Source organism: Cricetulus griseus, chromosome 6 (assembly GCF_003668045.3).
Source record: "Cricetulus griseus strain 17A/GY chromosome 6, alternate assembly CriGri-PICRH-1.0, whole genome shotgun sequence".
Lineage (NCBI taxonomy): Eukaryota > Metazoa > Chordata > Mammalia > Rodentia > Cricetidae > Cricetulus > Cricetulus griseus.
Genome location: NC_048599.1, coordinates 49,808,368 through 49,832,180, shown reverse-complemented (window position 1 = coordinate 49,832,180; position 23,813 = coordinate 49,808,368). Strand labels below are relative to the sequence as shown.

General features: G+C 44.0%; 1 protein-coding gene across 4 annotated transcripts in view; it reads left to right on the top strand.

The window, feature by feature from the left end:
* The window catches only part of Mertk (MER proto-oncogene, tyrosine kinase), a 110,568-nt gene that overhangs the window by 28,781 nt on the left and 57,974 nt on the right, over positions 1-23,813 (top strand). For all 4 annotated transcript variants that reach the window (XR_004770482.1, XM_035446328.1, XM_027421846.2 and 1 more), the window contains exons 3-6: positions 4,293-4,393; positions 6,181-6,354; positions 20,542-20,628; positions 22,316-22,431. Coding sequence is in view for 3 of the 4 variants with exons in the window: in XM_035446328.1 (XP_035302219.1) it covers positions 4,293-4,393; positions 6,181-6,354; positions 20,542-20,628; positions 22,316-22,431 (478 nt within the window). In the remaining variant the exon portion in view is untranslated. The remainder of the gene's footprint in view (positions 1-4,292; positions 4,394-6,180; positions 6,355-20,541; positions 20,629-22,315; positions 22,432-23,813) is intronic.

Below are 23,813 nucleotides of genomic sequence, written 5' to 3'. Positions count from 1 at the left end.
AACAAAGCTCACAAAGAGAAAAGGAAAACATTTAATAAGTACATAGTAGGGTGTTTAATGGCCAAAAGAAACAGAAGGGTCACATAGGTCAAATGTTGCTTGAAGAGAGCACAACCCTGCTGTTACAGCCATCTATGTGCCTATGGATCAGCAGCCACAACTTCCTGGCTTTCTTTCCATAGTGATGGGCTTGGACCACATGATGCCAGCCCCAAGGATGCGATTTTTAAAATGGTCATTTAGGCCTGGGAGATGGCTCAGTAGGTAAAGTACTTAGCATAAGGATCTGAGTTTGATCCCCAGGACACACATTTTAAAAAGCTGAATGTGGTGGTATGCATTTGAAATCCCCGTTCTAGGGAGGCAGAAATAGGCAGATCCCTGGGGCTTGCTAGCTACCAGCCAAATCTATTTATTGAGATTCAGGGCTCTATCTCTGAACCGGTTCCTGCTGTATTGGGGGGGGGGGGAGGGTGTTCATAGACTCTGTGAGCTTAACTTCCCTACACTTGGCCTTTCCTGGCCCCAGTTTCTGTTGTCAATTCTTTATCTTACCGTTCTCGGTGGCAATTAAAATGGAATTGAGGGACTGGAGAGATGGCTCAGCAGCTAAGAGCATTTTACCGAAGTTCAGTTCCCAGCACCTACATGGTGACCTCACAACCATCTGTTACTCCAGTTCCAAGGGATCTGACTGGCCTCCATGGATACCAGGAATGCCCATAATACACAGACATACATGTTGGCAAAACACTGTACACATAATGATGATGATGATGATGATGATGATGATGATGATGATGATGATACTTTAAAAAGAAAGAGGAAGAGGGTGGGCATGGCAAAGCATGCTTGTAACCTCTGCAGTTTAAAGACTGAGGCAGGAGCATCTCAAGTAGGAGGTCTGCCCAGGCCACATAGCAAAGCTTTGTCAGAAGAAGGAAAGGAAAGGGAAATGGAGTCAAATATGAGCAGAAATCCAGAAAATAAGAACACAGTTCCTTTAGCCAAAGTACCATGGGCAAAGTTATTATAAACTACAGGACCTGAAGGTCACTAAACTCTTCGCTCAGGGTCTCCTTCATTTGGTTATCCATCATGGCCTCCCAGCACCAGGTGAAAGCAAGAAGCTTGTCAGTGGGTCTTTGCATCCGTTTGTTAGTTGCATTTTCTTTTTGCTTTTGTATTTGGTAAACTGCATGTAATATAAGTCACCACATAAGCTCTCTGCGTGTGTGAAGAGCAATGGTAATAAGCACATTCACATTACCATGTGACCCTGTCTACCTGCGCCATGATACGTGCCCCCCCTTCCTCCTTCTCTGTCTTTGAGTTTTGACATCCCCAAGCATCGCATATATGCAGAATCTTATAGTACCTTTGGTTTTTTGTATTTATTTGAAGACTTGAGAGTTTCACTGGTACTCGTGAGACATCTCCCTGTATGCCAGCCCAGCACTGGCATACTGAAGGATAGAGATGCTGAATGCTTGTAGAGTATCCTGGGGCCAGCCCAGCCACCACTGCCCTGGGGCATGGGCTTCCCCAGTGCCAGCTCTGCAGCTGTGGCCAGGTGGTTCCTGTCTAGACACTATGGCTCAGTCCATGTCATTTGTTTCTGCCTCTGTGGTCCAGATGTTTCTGTTTCAAAAGCTGATGGGATTTTCACACCTTGGTTGGAAGCCATGCTAGAGCTAGAATCCATGTTTCACATGGCTTCATTAAATTTACTACAGAAAAAAGAAAGTAGGGTAGAGATGGCTCAGTGGGCAAGCGTACTTACCCAAGTCTGATGACCTGAGTTCGATCTCAGGAACCCACATGGCTGAAAGAGAGAAACAACTCCCCAGAGTTGTCCTCTGGCTCCCACTCACGCAGTGTGGCACACACAAACACACACAAATGCACATGTACATGCACACCACACATATATTTGGATACAAAATAAATACATAAAAATGGAATTAAAAATTGAAGCAATGCATTCTGCGTGTGTAAAACATTCTCCCTCTATCCCTGCCCCTAGTCCCTCATCTCGGGGAGCTGAGCCCTTGGTAATCTTTCCAGAACTCTTCAGTCCACATGTAATCCTGTGCATTTTGCATGTGTGCCCAGACCCACGATGGTGTGCCAATGATGTATTTATTCATGGCAGTAGCAAAAATCAATACCCAGGGTTCCTAATTTTTGTGTGTAGGTATGGAAGTTGTGTTTCTAGCTAGCTGAATCATGTACTGTGCTGCGAGTACTAGTACATATTCTAGTTTTTTATTTCCCATGATTTTTTAAATGCTAGCTTGATTAATTTTCAAAATTTCAACTACTCATTTGTCCATCAACTTTGAAAGAAAGTCCTGTCTTACCTCCACTCATGGTCATGAAACTGTCAGGACTGAGCCCTCTCCCAACTGCCACCGAGATTCCTGTCCTGGTTCCCATCTCAGGCTGGACAGGCTGCCCTCTAGGTCTGAGTCCTGCTACATCACTTCCCACCTTCGCTGACATTCTGAGGACCCCCTGTTCTTCCTGCACATCTTCTTCTGGGGCCCAGGTCTCCTTCTCATGTGGGTTTTCCTCCCTCACTTGGCCATGTGGCCCTTCCTCTGTTAACCTCTGAGACCCACATGCCAGAAAAGACCTTTCCCCACCCTGACCTCGGATGCTCTATTTAGATACAGAATCAAAAGAGAAAATAATTCCCCTGTAGTTTTAAGTCTTGGAACACATTTCCTAGTTGCTCCTCCTTGGTGTGGTAGGGACCGAGGTCACCACAGGTGGCTTCCCCCTTCCCTCTGGAATCTTTATGAGATACTTAGAGATACAGCATTTCCAGCTGAAGCCCCTTGGTGGGTCTTTTCTCTCCCTCTGGGCTGCCCATTCGGGGACCTGGTTATCACAGGCCTACAACACAGCTCTGCGACAATTAAATTCTCTGCTCTTCCTCATTCTCTGTCCTTTCTTCAACTCCCTTTAGTTGTCTAATCCCCTAGTTTTGTCATTTTGAGCTCAGTCTTTCTGGTGTTGCTTCCATGTAGCCCCAGCTTCCTGATTTAGCTGGGAGAGGAGAGTATTGGGACTAGCCACTCCTCTCCCTGGTCCTACCCCACACCCTGCCTTTCCTGGGGAGCCTTGAGATGGAATGTCTAAGTTAGGTCTTGCAGGAACAGGAATGGATTGCAAACTTCTTCCTGACATGAGTGGCTGAAGGTGAAGTTGGGGTCATGGTTTGTATTTTGAGTGTCCCTTTTTGGTTTGTAGGCTAGATTTTCCTGACGTGTTGAGTCAGGACATTTTACACTGTCTGATTTCTACAGTCCACGTATGTGGCTGAACTGTTATTTGGGTTTAGGCCAGCACGGAGCCCCTCCTCCTCCGCTCACAGCTTCCTGGTCTTTGTGAAGCCTTTAGCTTCAGTTCTTGAATATGCAAGTTGAATATTATTTTGCAACCTGCTTCAAAGAAACTTTTCAGGAGTCAGTTCTCTAATTCCAAAATATGGGTCCTGGGAATTGAACTCAGGTCCTTGGGCTTGACAGCAATCACTTTTACCCTCTGAGCCATTTTGCCTGCCCCCCAATGCAGCTTTTATATATGTTGTATATCTTTATGCTTGTAAACATATTGCAAAGGTAGAAAGAAGACAGTAGTAGCCAAAGATGCTTTTTGTTTTGTTTCCTGACAAGGTCTTGAAGAGTAGTCCAGGCTGACCTCAGACTCATAATCCTCCTGTCTCAGCCTCCTGAGTGCTGGGATCACAGGCACACAGCACTGTGCCAGCTGGATCAGATATTTTCTGTTCCAGTTGGAACAGAAGCAAAGCAAAGCTAAGATGACTGGCAACAAACAAGACAAATTTCTATGTACAATCAAGACAAATTTCTATATACCAATGCCTGCCTGATCATCCCAGGAGAAGGGAAAAAAGTGAGACAGAGAAAAGAGAGAGAGTTTCAATGAATTCACATTGTAGTAAGTACTAACAACTCTGAAACCAGCAGAGTGTTGGTTGGAGACCCATGGAAAATTGACACTGAGCTTCCTCAGGGGACCTCAGTCTGCAACTGATTAGACAAGATGTATGTTGGGATGAATATTACTCAAAGGTTGCCAAGTTAAATGTCTATGGCATCTGAAAAATATAGCAGCATTTAGACAACCAAGCACCATGGCCTAGCCATGTTGACACATTAACCATCTTAGCATATGGTAAGTGTGTTGAAGGATTTTCTGTTTATGTAACAGGTATGCAAAAGATAGTTGCTGCAAATTTCTTTTTGTGTTTTTCTTTGAAGCATAACCAGTGTGCAACGCTCAGACAATGGGTCATATATCTGTAAGATGAAGGTGAATGACAAAGAGATCGTATCTGATCCCATATACGTCGAAGTTCAAGGTGAGTCTGAAGCCAGAATACCCTACTGCCAAGGTGCTGGTTAGAGCCTGCGTTAAGTGTTTCCTGTGTGACTTGCAGGGTGTGGCCTGCCTATTTATAACGCTGTAAACATGGACCTATTGGTGTTAGAATTTTACAAGACAATCCTCTTAGAAACTTTAGATAATGATGTAAGTGATTCAGTTCTTTTTGGGGTGTGTGTGTGTGTGTGTGTGTGTGTGTGTGTGTGTGTGTGTGTGTGTGTGTGTGTGTGTGTGTATGCCCAGGGCATTGTACATGTTAAGCACATGCTCCACCCCTGAGGTACCTCTTTCCAAGGTGCCCTTGACAGTATCACCATCTCATCACCTCTTTTTTCTTTTTTCTCTGTTGTACCTTCTACATCCTGCTTCCACTAAAAGGCTTTTCTGGTGCCCATTCTCTTGTGAACATGAACTTGATGCCCAGTAACACCACAGAAAGCTTGAGAGAGGGAGGAGAAAGGAACAAAGGAGGGAGTCAGTGATTGGGTGAATGTGGAGGGGAAGAGGCAAGGAAAAGCCCCTCAGACGAATCTCATAGGGACCTTTGCTTTCCCAGGCTAGACAGCTGGTGCCCGGGCTCCATGAGCCTCAGTCGACAGGAGGACATCTCCTACATTTGGTATTAATCTTGTAAAATACAATATTTAGAAGACAATTTACCTGTCAGGATCCCAGGAAAAATGCAAAAGTTGGGAAAAGTCTCAATCTTGAAAGCTTTGAAATGGAGGAAAAAAGAATCCTATTATTCTATGTGGAACCAGATTTGTGAGACATGAGTTTATAAAACCCATGATTTAAGTGTTGAGGCTAGCCAGCTTGCCCTGCTAAAACTGTGGGTACATGGTCCAAACCAGTAATTGGTGGCTTTCTCTGAAAATTTCCAGGCTCCCTTGTGGGCCAGATTTTGGAATTTCAGAATATTTTAGGATTATAACTATAAAACTGTGCTCATTATGTCTCCAAATGGGTGCATCTTGTAAACTCTTCAGTTTTACACAAATACATGAAGGTGTGTGTGTGTGTGTGTGTGTGTGTGTGTGTGTGTGTGTGTGTGTGTGTGTGTGTGCACTCACTCACCGTGCTTAGAGCATTGAACCCAGGGCTGTCTGCATGCTGAGCACATGCCTCACAGCTGAACCATGTAGACTCCTAGTCTCAAGTGCACAGGTTTTAATCTATCTTCACCCATCTGAAAGTCACACACACTGCAGATTTCCCTCAAAACTGGGCAGATCTTTTGTGCAGCTTTGTTCTCACTTTGGTATTTTTTTAGATTTTTTTTTATATGTGTATGTTTATTTGAAAGTATGCTGTGTGTATGTGGGGTGGAGTGGATCTCGGAAGCCAGAAGAGGATGCTGGATCCTCTTGGGCTGGAGTTACAGGGAGTAGCAAGCTGGCTGATGTGCGTCCCGGGATGAACCTGGGTCCTCTGGAAGAGCCATCTTTCCTGCTCCCTCTGTTTGTTTTGATGAGAAAGACTGCCAACCTGCCAACTAGTGCCAGGCCCTTGAGCAACACCTGATGTAAAAGCTGGCTATGCATTCCCTTCTGGCCAAAGCAGATGAATCACTGCGCCCAGTCCCTAGAAAAAGTGTCCTAGAAAGCTGGCTGGGGAAGACTGGTAGTCAAGAACCCCTGCGCTCTTCCTTCCTCTGCTTGGAGGTGATAATTGGCTATTTCAGACCCAAGGAAACCTCTGATCTCTGTCTCCAAAGGCTCTGCTTCTGGTTAAGACATACTCTGCTCCAATCTTTCTCTGCAGGACTTCCATACTTTATTAGGCAACCTGAGAGCATGAATGTCAGCAGAAACACAGCCTTCAACCTCACCTGCCACGCCGTGGGCCCACCTGAGCCCATCAACATCTTCTGGGTTCAAAATAGCAGCCGTGTGAATGAGAAACCAGAAAGGTCCCCATCTGTCCTCACCGTACCTGGTAAGTCTGAGCATTATGCTCATGCATACATGCCTTTAATCATTCATCTCTCCCAACCTCCACCCCACCCCAACAGCAGAAAGTGGTAAAATTGTGGTGATGTTTGCTACAACCCAACAGTGGTCAACTAATCAAAAAGCCCAGGAATAGGTGTGGGAGCAATAGGAGAATGGGTATATTGGAAAGGAGGCAGGATGTACATACAGTTCCCTACCTGGCCAGATCCAGTCCAGGCATCCAGAGCCCTGCTCGCATCTCTGTAGCACTGTGGCCTTGCCTGCCTGGCAGGAATTACCCCTATGGAGACACTTAAGTAAAGGCCTAATTGAGGTAGGATGCCAAGAAAGTGTATCGCTCATGGGGCACTGTGGCAGGAAGTTTGTGAGTCACTGTGGGATTGCTGGCGAATTGACGTTCCATGGCCATCTTGATCTCTATCCAAACCAGAATGTCTTGGCCTTGTTCCTGCTCTTGGGCTGGCTCCCGTCAGCAATGCTACTGAAGCTTCCTGTGCTGCTAAAGCCAATGGCTCCTCTATTGCCCCTCTGATTGCCTCTTTGAGCTTCATCTGACAATGTGGCCACACTCCATCCCTGCTTCCCTCCTCATGCACTCAGCAAACGTTCAGGATCTGCTGTATGCCCAAGGCAGTTCTAGGCTTGAGATCTCAGTGGTAGACTGTTTAAAAAGCACATGATCCTGGCTTTCTTCCCTTTTCAGTGCATCTTCTTTGTTGCTGGGCCAGTTCTGAACATCGGTTGCCCAGCTCGGTGCTGGCCCAGCTTCTTTTCCCTCTGAGACACACCCTCCTGGCTGAGTTCCTGGGCTAGCTTCAATGCCATCTGTGGGATGACAGCCTGGAACTTTGCATCTTGGGCCCTGCCCTCTCTACTGAGCTTCCAGTTCCCGTGTCCAGCCACCTCCTTGGTTTTTTCTACTTGTTGAGTGTGTAGGCATTTTAAAATGCAACTCTTGATTCCTCTCAGTCTTCTGCCCCAGAATTCCTCTTACCAAACAATATCATGGAAGGAACACTCCCCTCTTGCCTCGTTTTCACATTGAAAGCATCAGCAGTTTTGTGAATTCTGCTTCCACAGCACAGCACAGCACAGCACACTCTGCCTCTATCCATCTCTGCTTCGGGCACCATAGTTCACATCACCATCAGGTCTTGCCAAAACCACTGCTCCTGTCTTGTCCCTGCATCTCTGCACTCTCAACAGTGGCTCATGTCACCCATCTGATGAAACCCTATCACTCTCTTCCTATTGAGCTAGACTATCACCCAGAACCCTTCCCGGCCTTGTCTATCAGTCCTGCATGCTCTGGCCCCTGCCTAGCTCTCTATACCACACCCAATCCTCTGTCCGTGCTCCCTAAGCACAGTTCACACTGAATCCCTTCCATTTCTTTAGGCACATCATATTTCTTCCTGCTCAGAACCTTTGCACCTCTCTTCTGTTTACAGTTTCTGTCTGTCCTTTGTCCTATGACACACTCAGATGTCACTCCTTAAGAGATTATCTTGACTCTTTTCTTGGCTCCCATTCATGTCATGTGTGCATCCTTCATTGCACCTATGAGGGTAGGACTTGTTTACTCCCAGTCTCCTTTCTTAGAGTGTTCACTGAGGACCAGGACTTTGTGGTTTTGTGCATGGCTGCTTGGATCTCAGTGATCTCTTGAGCTGAGGCCAGAGAGGCAAGTGAATTTCAGCCTCGGGCATTGTCTCTGAAGCCCCTCTGCCACCCTTGATCGTGGGAGAGATGTACAGGGTTCTCTACCTTCATCTAGGTTTCCTTTGAGTTTCTCCAAGGAATAGATCGTTGAAGAACTTGTGTGTTCACAGTCAATTTAAAGTAACACCCTCTCTGTGGGGTAGTTGCTCCGAAGTCCACTAAAGAAAGACGTTGCTGTTGTTATTATTTTGAGGTACAGCTTCATGTAGCCCAGGCTGACCTCAAACTTATTGTATAACTCAGGTTGTCCCTGACTCCTGATCACCCACCTGCATTCATGTAGCAAGTTCTGGGATTAAAAGCCTGACCACTGCCAGGCGTTGGTGGCGCACGCCTTTAATCCCAGCACTCGGGAGGCAGAGGCAGGCAGATCTCTGTGAGTTCGATGCCAGCCTGGTCTCCAGAGCAAGTGCCAGGATAGGCTCCAAAGCTACACAAAGAAACCCTGTCTCAAAAAACAAAAACAAAACAAAACAAAAGGCCTGGCCACCACACCCAGAAATATTAAGATTAATTCTGTGAACAATGGATATTGTATATTTAATTTAAAATTCTTTTTACATTTGTTTGTGGGAGGCTTGTGTGTGTGCATGTAGAGGTCATAGGACAACTTATAGGTGTTTGTTTTCTCCTTCCACCATCTAAGTTTTAGGGGTTGAACTTAGGTCGTCATCAGGCTTAGCAGCAGGTGCTTTAGCTGCAGAGCCATCTCACGGACCTCAACTTTTTATTTTATTTTGTTTTTTGAGAAAGGGTTTCTCTGTATAACCCTGGCTGTCCAGGAACTCGCTCTGTAGACTAGGTTGACCTAGAACTCCCAAAGATCTCCCTGCCTCTGCTTCCCAAGTCCTGGGATTAAAGGTGTGTGCCTCCAGGCATGGCAACATTTTATTTTTTAGTTGATAAAAATATTGTATGCATTTATAACATGGAGGGTGATGTTTTGAGATATATATATGTGCATTGTGGAATGGCTTTAGTAACTAACATATGTATTTCTCAAATATATTGTTTTAATTTTTATCATTATTGGGGGAGAGGGGAGTGCATGTGCCACAGTATGCGTGGAGACCAGAGACAGCTTTGTGGAGGTGGCTCTGTCCTTCCACCTTTGCATGGGATCCAGGGATGGAGCGCAGGCTTACTCAGGAAGTGATTTACCTGCTGCACCATCTTGTTAGCTCCATAACATTGGTGTGTGTGTGTGTGTGTGTGTGTGTGTGTGTGTGTGTGTGTGCGCGTGAGAGAGAGAGAGAGAGAGAGAGAGAGAGAGAGAGAGAGATCATCATCTATAATTAATAACTAAAAGGGGATTGAAGGAAAAAGTGGATGTATTTTTGTTTTGTTTCGTTTTTTTTGTTTTTTTTGTTTTTTGTTTTGTTTTGTTTTGTTTTTTTTTTTTTTTTTGTTTTTGAGACAGGGTTTCTCTGTATTGTTTGGAGCCTGTCCTGGAACTCACTCTGTAGACCAGGCTGGCCTCAAACTCATAGAGATCTGCCTGTCTCTACCTCCTGAGTGCTGGGATTAAAGGCGTGAGCCACCAATGCCCAGCAAAAATGGACATATTTTAAAGTTTGAAAATTCTAATCTCTTTCCGGGGAAAAAAAAACCTTGCCAATTTCTAGTCTTTCTGATAAACACAAAGGCACATGCCCCATGTCATGGGTACATAACATTAACAGACTTTATTTATTGACAGTTTTTGGTGTTGCGTGTGTCTGCATGTGTGTGAACATGCACGTGGAGAGTACAGGTTGATATCAGGTGTCTTTCTCAATCACTCTCTGTCTTACTTTTTGAGAAGGCTCCTCACTGAACCTGATGTCTGCAGATTTGGCTGGACTGGCTGTCAGCAAGCCCAGAGTGCCTCTTGTCTCTCTGTCGGTATGCAGACTACAATTACACCTCTTTTCAGGGGTACTGGGGACTGAATCAAGTCCTCATGCTTTTGCTGCAAGCACTCTGATAACTGAGCTGTTTGGCCTCTTTTATTGACCAGTCTTCTTGCTTGCAGAGTCTCTCACCTCTCATAATACAGTAGTCCTCCTCATCTGAGATTTTGCTTTCTGTGGTCCAAAAATTCTATTTGGAAGAAAATTCCAGAAATAAGAAAGAGAATATATTCACATAATTTTTATTACAGTGTATTTTAGAGATTGTTCAATTTCACTAGTAGCTCACATAATTGATCTTTTAGTGTACCTAGTTTATAAATTAAACTTTGTCAGAGGCATCTGTGTCTAGGAAAATCAGGTATTTTTCTGGAGTATGACACTGTGATTTCAGACATACATTGGAGGTCTGGGAACATATTCCCTACAGACTTATGTGTATGGAGGTGGTACTTTATCTGATTTACTCCTATGGTTCTCCGTGACAGTCTCAGAGAGCAGGAATGGAAACTCTTTTGTTTGAATCTTCAGAGTCCAGAAATGATGGACAGGAGAGTGCTCAGTGCCATGTTACAAGAAAGTCCCTTCAAAAGTATAAATACCCGATAACCTCACCTTCCATCAGGGACCAGAAAGCCAATGGCAATGGAAAGTCTTTCAGTACTTCATAGCTACAATATGGGTTTCACCAGCCTCTCTACAGTTCCCAGAGCAGAGACCGATGTGTCTGCAAATGAAGGGCCTTCATTTTGGTTGCTGAACTGGCATTCCCCACCTAGTTTCTAAATGACTACAGTGTGCTACATTGCTCAAGCAATTGTCCTGCTTGTGAAAGGTTGGAAGAGTAGATTCTGGCTTTGCTCTTTCTCTTTTCTTTTTGGTGAGAAATTTTTTTTTCTGAGGTTGGGGTGGGTTTTTCCTAGCCATTAAACTCTTGTATATGCTAACCATACACTTACCATGGAACTATACTCCAATCCCTTGTTTTTAAAGTTTTCTAGGATTCATGTTGATGATGTCAAAATAACATCTCAGATTTCCATTTAGGTCAATTCAGCCAACTTAAAATTGCCTCAAAAATGCAGCCATCCACCTGCTACCCTGGGAGGGAGCAGCATCGGATGCCTCACCACTTCAGAATCCTTCAATTTTTTAAGACTCCTTTAATTTATTTTATGTGCATGAGCATGCTGCCACATGTGTGCCTAGTGCCCACGGAGGTCATAGAAGGGATCTGATTCCCTGGAACTGGAGTTACAGATGGTTGTGAGCCACCATGCGGATGCTGGCAGCTGAGTCTGGATCCTCTGCAAGAGCCACAAGGGGTCTTAAATGTTGATCCATCTCTCTGGCCCCACCTACATTATTTTGATATGCTTGATAGTAGAGATGGCATAGCTGATGTTCAACAGTGAAGGCCTCTTGAGGCAATACTATATTCCAGTCAGAAGCCTGAAATCTACCCAAATTCTCTTCTCTGTCCAGCAGTCAATCAAGTTCTGCACATGTTCTCAAATGTTGGTTGAGGTCATCTTTCCCCTGTTCTTTTCCTCACTGATGCCCTTAATTCATATTTTCCTGGTTCCTTGCCAGCACTGTTATTGTTGCATCCTAACTGTGACCCTGAATTCCTGTCCCTGTCCTCTGCAATGGCCCCACCCCCAGCCTTTCACCTACACAGTGAGTCATTCTATGCTTTATCAGCTTCTCCTTGATCATGGAGCTTCTCACTCCAGGCAGAACCCTCCAGTCCACGGCGGTTGGAGTCTACCGTTTTACTGGTGATGTCCCATATCCCTCAGGACTTCACTTTAACCTTTGCCTTCCCCCCTCTCCTGAAGTGGTGCTACCCACTCATGGGATCTCATGAGCCTCTGGCAATTCCTCGAGTGCAATGTGCCATCTTGCCTGACTTCTCACGCTGGCCACTCTTCTTCTTATCTTTCTGGTGAACCCCCGTTCATCCTTTGACCTCCAGCTCTCTGCTCTTCTTTGAATGCCTGCCTGGTCACTCTGCCCTTATCTGTGTACCCACAGCCCCTCTGACTTCTGTGCCTCTGCTTCGAATGCAACCACAACCATCTACTTGTCAGGTCTCTAAGAGAGGCTATTTTTCCATGTAATGATTATGTGAGGATTATTAGCCAGTACAGTCCTATCTCCTCAATAAATGGATGAATGAATCACTGAACACATGAGGGTTTAACCTCAAGGGCTGGAATGTAGTTTAGCTGGTAAAGTGCTTGCCTACCATGCATAAATCCCTGTACTGCATCCCCAGCACAGACCAAGCCGGACATGGTGGTACCTACCTATTACCCCAGCACTCGGGAGGTAGAAGTAGGAAGATCATAAGGTCAAGGTCATTCTTGACTATGTAGTAAGTTGGAGGTAGCCTGGGCTACATGAGAACCTGTCTTTAAAAAAATAAAATCATGGATACAAACTTTTCCTATCATTCTACTAAGAAAGTGTCAAATAGGGAAGTGGTTTGAATGGCGCTAGCAGTTTGCACTGCTTTGGGCAAGCATATCTGCTTGACACGGGTTCTTGCTCCAGGCTGGTCTCATTTCAGTAGAAGAGCTGGGGTTACAGGAATATGTCATCACTCCTGGCACTTTTCTCCTCTTGACACAATCCCTCCCCATCCAGATCCGTGATGTAAAAGCTGTCCTGAAGACACAGAAGAAAAGGCACTGTGTCTGAGGCCATTCTTCTGTGTGAACAAAGCCAGCCTCGAAGGTTGCATAGGGTCTGAGCCCACTGAAATCACCTTCTCAAAGTGCAAAATTACCATGGTGGAGAGCAGATCAGTCCTAACCATCAGTTCTCTTAGGCTAGGATGTTCCCACGGGGGAGTCCTTTTTCAGTGGTGGGACAGTTTTGTAGGCACAGATCTGTACCTGTGATTAAAATTTCATAGAATTACACTATCCACCCTCTCCCACTCCAGGTGTGTGTGGGGGACACTAGTAAAATCAGAATAACATTAAGTTTTAATTACTAGCATTTGTACCAAAGCCACCTTCCTGGTTTTCATCCTGGTGTTATGACTGAATAAAATCTTTATCATGGAGAAGTGGGGGAGGGGAGGGCACAGGAGCTTGGTGCTATTTTTGCAACTGTGAATCTAAAATTACTTCGATCTGAATTTTTTTCCCTTTTAAAGAAACGTTTTGTAAGGTTCAGTGGTAGAGGGTTTGCCTGCCACACATAAGGCCTGGTTTCTTTTTCACACTGTAAAACAAAGAAAATGCCCAACACAGGGCTGAGGGTGTAGCTCAGTAGGTAGAGTGCTTGTGTGGCATGCACGAGGCTCCAGGTTGATCTCCAGCATGGAACAAACCAGGTGTGGAGGTACACGTCTGTAATCCTAGCCTTCATGATGTAGGGCAGGAGGATCAGACATTTAAAGTCATTATCAGCTGCGTGGTGAGTTCAAGACCATCCTGGGCTACTGCAACCCTGTCTCAGAATCAGAAAACAAAATCCTTAGCACCAGAAATAACAAGTAAATAAATTATTTTTGTCCTGGGTGGCTCTGACAAACCACTTGCCTGCCTGATGTTTATGGCAGAATGCATTGCAGGAAATTGAGCATTAGCATACAGACTGATGATATCTTGCTGCTATGTGTCCCTGGACAACTTACACAGCTTCTTTTTAAATTTAGTTTGACTTTTATTTATAAGTATATGGAAGTTGTATATGTGAGAGCTTTACCCATGGTGGCCAAAAGACGGTGTTGACCTCCTGTACTGAAGAAGACAGTTTGGCAGTCGAGAGTACTTGTTGCTTTTGTAGAGGACTGGAGTTTGGTTCCCAGCACTAGTATCAGATAGCTCACAACCACCTGTAACTCCTGGAATCTAAGAAATTCAATGCCATCTTCTAGATTCCATGGCCACTCACACACAGGTGACATACACTCACACAGACACATACACACAAATACAAATAAAACTAAAATAATGCTAATTGTATGTTTAAACACACAACTATCAGAGAGTTAACTAGCTTTTGTTTTCGTTAACTAGATATAGTTACTAGTATTTATTGTAATACCACGATAGTGAGAATTTATACAGATTAGTTCCTTGTTCTTGTAGTGCTTGCTTTGAATCCCATTGTATTTTTAATGCCTATTTTGTAAATCGGGAACAAATTTGGAATTACTTAGAAACTTGCTTAAAGTCTTCTCTACAGGGCAGGTGCTACAATCCTGGCACAAGCCAATCATGCCAGTCCTCCAGGAGGCTTCCTAGACCTCTCTGGGTTTTGTTTATTGATTTGTGTTTGTTTGTTTGGGTTTTTCAAGACAGGGTTTCTCTGTGGATTCCTGGCTGTTCTGGAATTCACTCTGTAGACCAGACAGGCTTGGAACTCACAGATTTCCACCAGTCTCTGTCTCCTGAGTGCTGGGATTAAAGGCGCGAGCCACCACTGCCTGGCATCATGCCTCCACTCTCTAAGTCTCTCACCTGTTTATTTGCTAGGGATTCCCCAGGCTGGCCAGTAACTGCAAGGTCCATTCCCTCACCCTGGGTATTTCCCCTGAGGCTATTTCTCAAAGAGTCACCTGAAACCCCTCCCTCTGTTGAAAATCAGAGCCCGAGTCCCTACCCTCCCAAGTTGTCCAATCCTCTTGGTGGCCCTGGTTCCTGTCACCTTCTGACACAGCATTTCATATGCTTCATTTTGCCCAGGGGAATGTGAACTCTAAGAGACAGGAGTCTTTGTTTTTATTCTTCAAGACATCCCAGGCTCCTGGAGGGAAAATATCTGGTACATAGTGAGTATTGGGTATTTGTGAATGAAACCAAGACAGAGTTCCAAAGCAATGAGCCTTTTTACCCGTGCAGTGTGTTCTGTGTGTTGCCTTCTCTGGTAGAAAGTCAGACACTAGAGAGAAAAAGAAAAAGTTGAAAAGGCAGGATTGTTTATTTCATTAAATTTCAGGGTTGCTTAATCTCAGAGACTTGGCCTAACTGTGCTCCTGGAAGTTGCTTCCTCAGCAACTGTGATTGTCCTTCCCTTAGGGGAACATATTGTTCCTCAAAGTTCCTTAAAATATCTCAGGTCTGGGTCACACACTGCCATTTCTCAAACGGGGTGGTGAAAAGGGGGAACGAGAGGGGTGTAGACTGCCACCCTGGAGTAGAGACTCACCCGAACCCAGGGCAAGACCTTGAGTATTCAGGGTCTATGGGAGGGAGGATGGAGATCTGGGAGTTGCTGATGCTTTTCTCCCAGGAAAGCCACAGGGTTTGGGCTATAAAACATTCAGGTTTATTCCAACCTGGTGACTATTGTTTTTTCCCAGAGGGAACCAAGCAAGGGGGGTCAGAGCTGGCTTTTCCTCCTAATCACTCTGCATAGCTAGTCTGGCTGTATAGTTTAGTGCCACTAAAAAAAAAAAAAAAAAAAAACCAACAACGGAAAAAGTTACACAGGGTGAAGGTGTGGTCCTGGTCCTGTGGTAGAGCTCTTGCCTAGAGTGAGTGAGGCCCTGGGGTGGAGGTGGGATACCTCTGGAGCTGTAAGTGCCTGTCTAGTCTTGGAGAAAGTTGCCTTTGTTCGGATGGGTTTCCATTTCTGTCTGCTTGCATCAGTTTGGCTTGTGGGCATCCACCACCTGCCCATATAGAACAGTGCTGAAGCCTGTCTCTGGGAGTACCAGTTTGGTATGGTGCCTTGGCTGTTGAGACATCTGCTATAGTCTGTTTTTCTGACCTTGTGTACACTTTGAAAAAAAAATCTGGAGAGGAAAAATGACTTCCTCTTTGATGTAAAATCAAGGCCCACAGAAGCCAGCTTCGCTTTAAGCGCTAGCCCACTTTGGAGGATGGAATAGTGTGGGGTAGCCCTACTTCAGAGAGCTACAATGAAACGCTGGGTTTCAGTGAAATAAACCTGTTTTGCAATTGGGTGGACTTTCCCTCTCTTGCTCAGCTTGGAATGTGATTTTTGTAGTTCATTCTCCATGTATGTTTCCTAAAAGTTGTGTTAAGTAGTTGGAATCAAATGATAGGTACTAGCCTGCAGACATCTACTGTACCCAAAACAAATGAATTAATGAATGAATTCAAATAGAACCCCTGTGTCTTCTGATGGAGCCCAAACTTAATTTTTCTACATAAGAAGAAAGTATTGCAAGCTCCTGGGAGCTGGCAGGATGTGTGTCTCCCCTGGGAGATCAGGAGGATAAGAAAAGGCTCTGCAGCCTGAGCCAGAAGCGGGCTGTGACATGGAGAGTGGCAGAATGTACCTCACACTGTGACTGAGAGGGACCCTGTCTTGCTCCTCATTCTGTGTACATTGTCTTTCCTAAAATCGAAGCCTGACCGATGCCATACGGGGGGGAGGGGGGGAGTTGTTGTTCATTTGCCACCTCTCGTTTCTTCCTCTCTTTTCCAAAAGTTGGTGCCTCCTCCCTGGCACCCTCCCCTAGAATCCCAGTGGGACAAACAGCTCTCAAAGAATTTGGTGTCAGGGTCCCTTTAAGTCCTAAAACAGTTTTTATACCAGTTAATGCTTTTCTGTTACTGAATTAGAAAGTAAAATGGAAAAAAAAATTAAGACAAAGATATACAAGCCCACGTTACACTGACCAATAGACCTATGACATCATCACATGGCATCAGCCTCTGGAAAATTCCTTCATACATTCATGAGATAATGAGCATGAAAAGGGAAACAACATTGTTATTATGAGAATAAGCTAACTTTTGAGCGCAAGTGTTTCTGGGATCTCTAGAAGTCCATGGACCCGAGTCAGAGAACAACCACTGTGGTACTTCATCTCAGTGTTAAGGACTTTCTAGACGGTATGCACAAAGAATTCCAATTTGACCTGGAAAAGGACATATATTTCCGGTGTGTGTGTGTGTGTGTGTGTGTGTGTGTGTGTGTGTGTGTGTGTGTGTGTAGCTTGTCAATCATGCATGAAGTCTTGGGTGTCATCCCTACCACTGGCAAAAGAAAACATGGATTTATTCATACTAATTAATTACATCCTGATAATCACCACAAGTATAATCAATCTAAAAGAAAGAAACTTGTAAAGTTATTATCCAAAGATTTTCAAGCATATATGTGAATACTATTAGAATAGACTTCCTGGGAGAGATAGAAAATCATGGTGGAAAATTTTGACTCTTGAAGGAAGAGTGATTTCAGTGGGTGATGCTGTCAAAATGTTGCATCGAGGGTTGGGGAGTAGGTATGCTCAAGCTCCTAAATTCTAGCCTGTTTCCAAGGTCTCTACAATGATATTGTATTCAGCTGTTTAAGCCATGAGAAATTTTGCATTGTAGACATCAGAATTTCTGAGAAGCTATGTAAGATATAAGGATACCCCACTTCCTGGGGAGTATTCATTCACAAGCATCCTTTATAGATTCGAGTAAGGGGTGTGAAATAAACTTCATTTTCAGAGAACTATTTGCTTCAGTCACCATACAAAACAGCAGCAGTTTGATCTATAGACGGAGTTTCTGTCCTACCTGGTCCTACAGCCATTTAGTCCCAAATAAGCACACAGAGGCTTATATTAATTATAAACTATTTGGCTGATGGTTTAGGCTTCTTACTGGCTAGCTCTCTCTTAATTATTAACCCATTTCTATTCGTCTCTGTATCACCACAGTACTTGGTGCTTTAGATTTAATTAAGCAATCCACTTCAAGATTTCCCTCCATAGGGAAATACTTCCCATCTCAGAAAAGTGAAATACCATAAGTATCTGTCACATTCTCAGGGTAATGTTTTACAGAGAAAGGAAAAGTCACTGTGAGAGTCATGGGCCAGAAATGCTGGTTGATTTTTCCCTTGAGGGGCCTTGCCTAGCCAGGAAAATTCAGACACCAGGGAGAACCTTCCATCTGAGTGGAAAATAACAGGAATTTACCTGCACTATGCATGAGAATGTGTGTGTGTGTGTGTGTGTGTGTGTGTGTGTGTGTGTGTGTGTGTGTGTGTGTGTGTGTGTCTAGGGGTGGGATGGGGAATCAGCTTTTTTTTCCCCTTACAACTTCTCCAGACATACTCTTCTGCCACTCAGTGACCACTTGGCTCTAGCTCTGACACAGTAGCCTGGCATGTAGACAGTTTTTTTTCTCCCTTTCATTTTTCAAGTTCAGTTCATTAGTGGTAAGCTGAGAGTTATCAGATATCACAATGGAAAATTCCCTATGCAGTAGAAGGAAGAGAACTAAATAAGTGTTTGTTTTTAATTATGTGTATGTCTATATGTGCTTGTGAGTACAAGTGATCCAAATGCCCGAAGAGGCTTAGGATCCTCTAGAGCTGAAGTTGCAGGCAGTTGTGAGCTGTCTGACATGGTGCCAAACCAACCTCTGCAAGAGCATTGCATGGGCTAACCACCGAGACATCTCAACAATACCCAAAGTGAGCTTTTTAGGAAAAACCAAGTTGTGGCATATTTTAAAAAATGTATCTATCTTCAGTTTATGATAATACTACCTTTGTGTCCTAGAGATATAGAAGTTTCCAGGCCAGCTACATAGTGCATATAAGTTTGTTTGTGTGTTTGTTTTGTCGTGACCCAGCATGTCTCAGCCTCAGTCCATGAGGTTCTACCTGAGTGGGGGTGTGTGGACCTGGATGCTTCAAGCAACCCAACGGCGATAAAGACCAAAGACAGGCATCTTGTCATCTTCAGAGAGCTCTCAGTTCCATGTTGTGGAACCAGAGCCATTTCTTTATTAGCCATCTTTTCTGGTGTCTCTTAACCATCCTGTTAATACTACGAGGCAACCATTTCTCTCTTTGTTCTCCTCTCACGGCTCCGCTGGCCTGCCCGCTTCGCTCCTAACCTTCTGTCCTCATAGTTACTCACAGACCTCTAGCTCCTCCGCCCAGGTGAGAGCCTATTTAGATGCTTAGGCACATACAGATGCAAATAAGAGGCATATTACCCTAAGGCCAGGGTAAACAAAAGTACCCCTGCTGACATTAACAATACAATAATGTGCGGGAGTTTCCTGGCACCACGGCTGTTTATGGTGGCCAGAACCTGGGACCCAAAATATTCCATAACAGGGATATTTGGTCCCCCACATTGTTTAAAAACAACACTTTTAAATTTTAAAGTAGTTTTAGATTTTTGCAGTAACACTGTGGATGAGACACACAATAGGGAATTGCCTGAAATCCATGAACCAGCAAGCCAGGAGGGGGCTGCACAGTGGCAGAAACAACTGAAACTCTATTTCAACAAGGTAGAAGAAATGAACCAACCCCTAAAAGTTGTTTTCGAATCTCCGTACATGCTCCATGACATGCACTTGTACAAACATACACACAGAAAAAAAATTAAAGAAAACTGTTTAGATAGAACAAAGGATCTCAATACACCCAAACTGCATGTCCCCCTGTTATTAACATCCTACATTACTGTGGTAAATGATTGCCATTGATATTCCAATTCTAACACACTTTTGTTAGCTAACATTTAGATTTCCCGAGATTTTAACACCTGTCCCTATTCTGTCCCAGAATCCCATCCAGGATGCCACACTCCACTCCACTTAGTCACTTCTATTTGTCTGATTAGGCACCCCAAGGTCAAACTTTCCTTGTTTTCCTTGGCCTGGGTAATTTTGAGGACTGTTGGTCAGGTGTTTTGTAAAACATCCCACACTTGTGCTGTCTGATATTTTTTTATACGAACAGAACAAGCTTTTGTGTTTCAAGAGGAATTCACAGAAGCAAAGTTGCTATTTCCATCATCCCAGGGTACATTCTGTCAACATGACCAGTCACTGAGGAACACAAACCTTGACCAGCCTGACAGGGATGGGTGTGGTCAGTTTCTCCATCCTGAGGCTGCCATCATTCTTACCTTTCCCAAGTCATGCTCCACCAACGTCCTCAAGGAAAAAGAACTTACATAGACTATTGGAGCTTGTCTTTGTGGGAAATTTGTATGTGGTTTTCCATTTATTTAATGTCATTTTTTTATCAATACAGATAGCTGGAAGCTTTATTGCATTAGGCTGTAATTCACTGCCTCGTTACTTTCTTGCTGTGATTGTTCCAGCCTTGGCCATTGGAAACTCTTCCCTTGGGTTCCTGCGTCTCTTTGATGAGCCCCATCATTGCCTGTGTGCTTGTGTGATGTTTGCTGTGTTTGTGACTAGACTCTGGCTGGGTGTGGTGTGTGCACCTTTAATTCCAGCACTCAGGAGACAGAGGCAGGTGGATCTCTGTAAATTCAAGCTGGACTACAGAGTTCAGCCTGATCTACAGAATGAGTTTCAGGACAGCCTGAACTACATAGACAGACCATGACTCAAACCCTCCCCCACTTAAAAAAGGAAGAGAAAAAAGTCTGAATGACGTTACCTCGGCATTCAGAGATTGAATGAATGAAAGCAGCTCCCTCTGGGTCCAGGGCTGCCTTGTTCTGAGTACCTGTAGTTTCTTCTCGGGATTGTTTTTCTAGAGCTAGCACAATTTTTATATTAATTTTATATTTTAGGCTAAAAGCTATGAACTATGCTTCAAATCTCATAAGTGTCCTTCCATCCCAGGTCTGACAGAGACAGCGGTCTTCAGCTGTGAGGCCCACAATGACAAAGGTCTGACAGTGTCCAAGGGTGTGCAGATCAACATCAAAGGTGAGCAGGAAGGCCAGGACTCTCCACCATCCCCTGGGGGTCTGGGGTACCCACTGCTTCTAACAGCAGGCAAGTCCCTTCTCTTTGGTGTCAGTGATGTTTGGGGAAAAAATAGGGGTAATTATAAAGCCTACCCATTTTGAGGCTTGATGATTTAAGTAAAACATTCATAGAAGTACTTGGCACATAAATCATTGCTAAGCATTAGCTAGTGTAGTCCTGCTTAGCACAGGTGGAAAATAAGTTGGAAGCTTTACTCCTGTTTTCACTTTTCCCACTTCTACCTTGTACTTGTCCTCATTAACCCTTGAAGAGTCCAAAGATGGGTTCACCAGGGACCCTGATGTGAGGACTAGGTCAAATGAGCCTGATCCAAGTCTTACAAGAGGGAGACTTAGAACTGGGAGCTGAGAGCTAAGAACAAGAGGGATGCCCATCTGTCTCCTCCTCTCCATTACTCTCCATCTTACCGCACATGAGCTTGCATTTCACTAGATGGGAGCTCACTGGGCAGTTGGTTGACAGTAATAGAGTCAAAGGCAGATGTTAGTAGAGACATTGCAGTTCATTACCTTGTCTTTCTTCTACCCCTGTGTAATAGCAGGTATTAAATCCAAAACTTGGAAGGAATGGAAAACCTAGAAGCAAATTCTGCCTTATCTTTATGTCATCATCCTCATTCACAGAAATGCAAGCACATTTTATGTTTTGCTATCTGATCTTTAGATAGTGAGAATAAATACTGGGTTCTGTTTTTAGATAGTGGAGAATAAATACTGGGTTCATGGTCCTGTTCTCTTATCCTTGGGAAATCAAAGAAACACAAGGAAAAGGTGGACTATGCTAAATAGTAAGTTAAAGGTTGGGCATGCAGAGAAGGGAATTTAAAACTCCGGAAGGAGTTATAGTCATAAAAGTTTCTGATTTCGGTTTCAGTAAATCAACTGGATGAAGGATACGAAATGGCATTTTGTAAGAGTTCATTGCAAAAAAAGGAAAAGAAGGGCAAACTAAAAGTGACTCCTGGAGGAAGTGTATAACTTCCTTCCTTTCTGCAAATTCCGCTATTACAGTTTTCAAAGGCATGTTGGGAATCTCAGAAATCCACTAGTGGGTGTAGGCTTGTAAAGACCTTTTACTAAGGTTTAAACTTCTTAGAGTTTAAACATGTATAAAATTGGAAGCATAAAAATTTATGCTTCATACAGAATCTCACCTAAAATTTCTTTAAAAATTCAATCCTGTTTCCAAAGCTCGTGGGATTTCTAAGTGTTTATTTTTTGACAAGATGACCTTGAACTTCTGGTCCTTCTCCCTAGTCTCCCCAGCACTGAGGCCAAACTTGTGTTTCTGACTTTCATTTATTTTAAAACTTGTATCAGTGCAACCAAGACTACCTTGGTCTAAACCAGTGGTTGTCAACCTTCCTAATGCTGTGGTGACCCTTCAATACAGTTCCTCATGTTGGGGTGATCTCCAACCATAAAATTATTTTCATTGCTGCTTTATAACTGTAATTTTGCTACTGTTATGAATCATAATGTAAATATTTGTGTTTTCTGATGGTCTTAGATGACCCTATAGAAGGGTGGTTTGGGAACCTCAGGTCGAGAACTGCTGGTTTGATACTTGTGGCCCCTGTGGTTTGTCATTGTGATTGCATGTGTGTGTCTCTGTTTTTCCATAGCAATCCCCTCCCCACCAACTGAAGTCCACATCCTTAGCAGGACAGCACACAGCATCCAGCTCTCCTGGGTCCCAGGTTTTGATGGATACTCCCCATTTCAGGACTGCAGCATTCAGGTAGATCTCCAGAATGGAGAGGGAAGGGGTTGTGTGGTGCTGTATGATACTCTCTGGCTTTTCTTCCTCCTCTCTGGTATAGGCACGGAAGGTATTTCTCCACTTCTGTTCCAAGCCCTTCCACTCTCCTGCTCAGTGTTGACTATCATAGGCTGCTTGGATGCTCTGGCCGCAATGCTGCTTTATGTCCCAGGACCCAAACAGGAGAGAAACATATTTCCAAGGACAAAGGTCATGAGGCCAGGGATAATTCTTTATAAATTACAAAAATTCTCCCTGAATGAGAGCTGGTTTGTGATCAAGGTCCCATGAGGCTGCACACCTCTCAGTATGTTCTTCCTGGGCTGGTGTTATGAAGGACAGTAGTACCAGCCCAAGGTGAGTCATGTGTGCTGATAAATGAAGCCCCTTAGCTTCTGTGGCTTGGGGAAACCTGGGGATTGCTGGCCTTGTAGAACCTTCACCTCTTTTAACAGTACCTAAAGTTGCTATGAAACAGGACTGGGAGAAATATGAGTGAGTCATCCTGAATGATAGCTTGCCATGATATAAGCTGTGCTCTTGGGTGTTCCTTCCATGAAAACAGAAACGGGCAATAACACCATTACTGAGTCCCCACTGTAGCCAAGGTATTCTGCCGAGATGTATTGTGTCTCATGCTTAAAACACACTAGTACTGTGGGCTCAGCACACTCACCTAGTTTGTGAGTGACAGGACCAGAACTCAGGCCCATGAAGATCATCAGAGCTAGAAAGAAGTACGAACTCCACAGTCAGGTCAGACATAGTGTGTAGAAGGTAGTTACCTGTCACCTGGAGACTGTCTACTGACAGTATGAGTGCATCCTGCCTTGTCCTTTATCTGCACAGGGACAGAATTATTCTTAGTTTCCTGAATATCTGGTTTTCTCATTAAAACTTCATTAACCTGGCCAGTGAGATGCCACATGAACCTGCCAACCTGAGTTTGATCCCTGGAATCCACAGTAGAAGTTCTGAGAATTGTCTTCTGACTTCCACTTGTATATCATGGTACAGCGTGTCCAATAATAGTAATAATAAATAAATAAATAAATAAATAAATAAATAAATAAATTAAATGTTAAAAAGACAAACACATTAAACTAACATAGGTTAGCCATTCCAACTCATTTAACAGGTGATTTTGCCTCAGTGAATGGGGAGCGAATCCAACAAGAAAGACAACCCGATGACAACCTCTGGTTTCCACAGACATGCACATACACATGTGAATGATTACACAAATGATTACACAATTTGGGCAAGTGACTTCCAGAGAATTTTATGTTGATAACCAGATGTCTTGCATACCAACTGGAATTAATTTCTCTGCCCTTGGTGCCTCCTACTCTTATCTGACA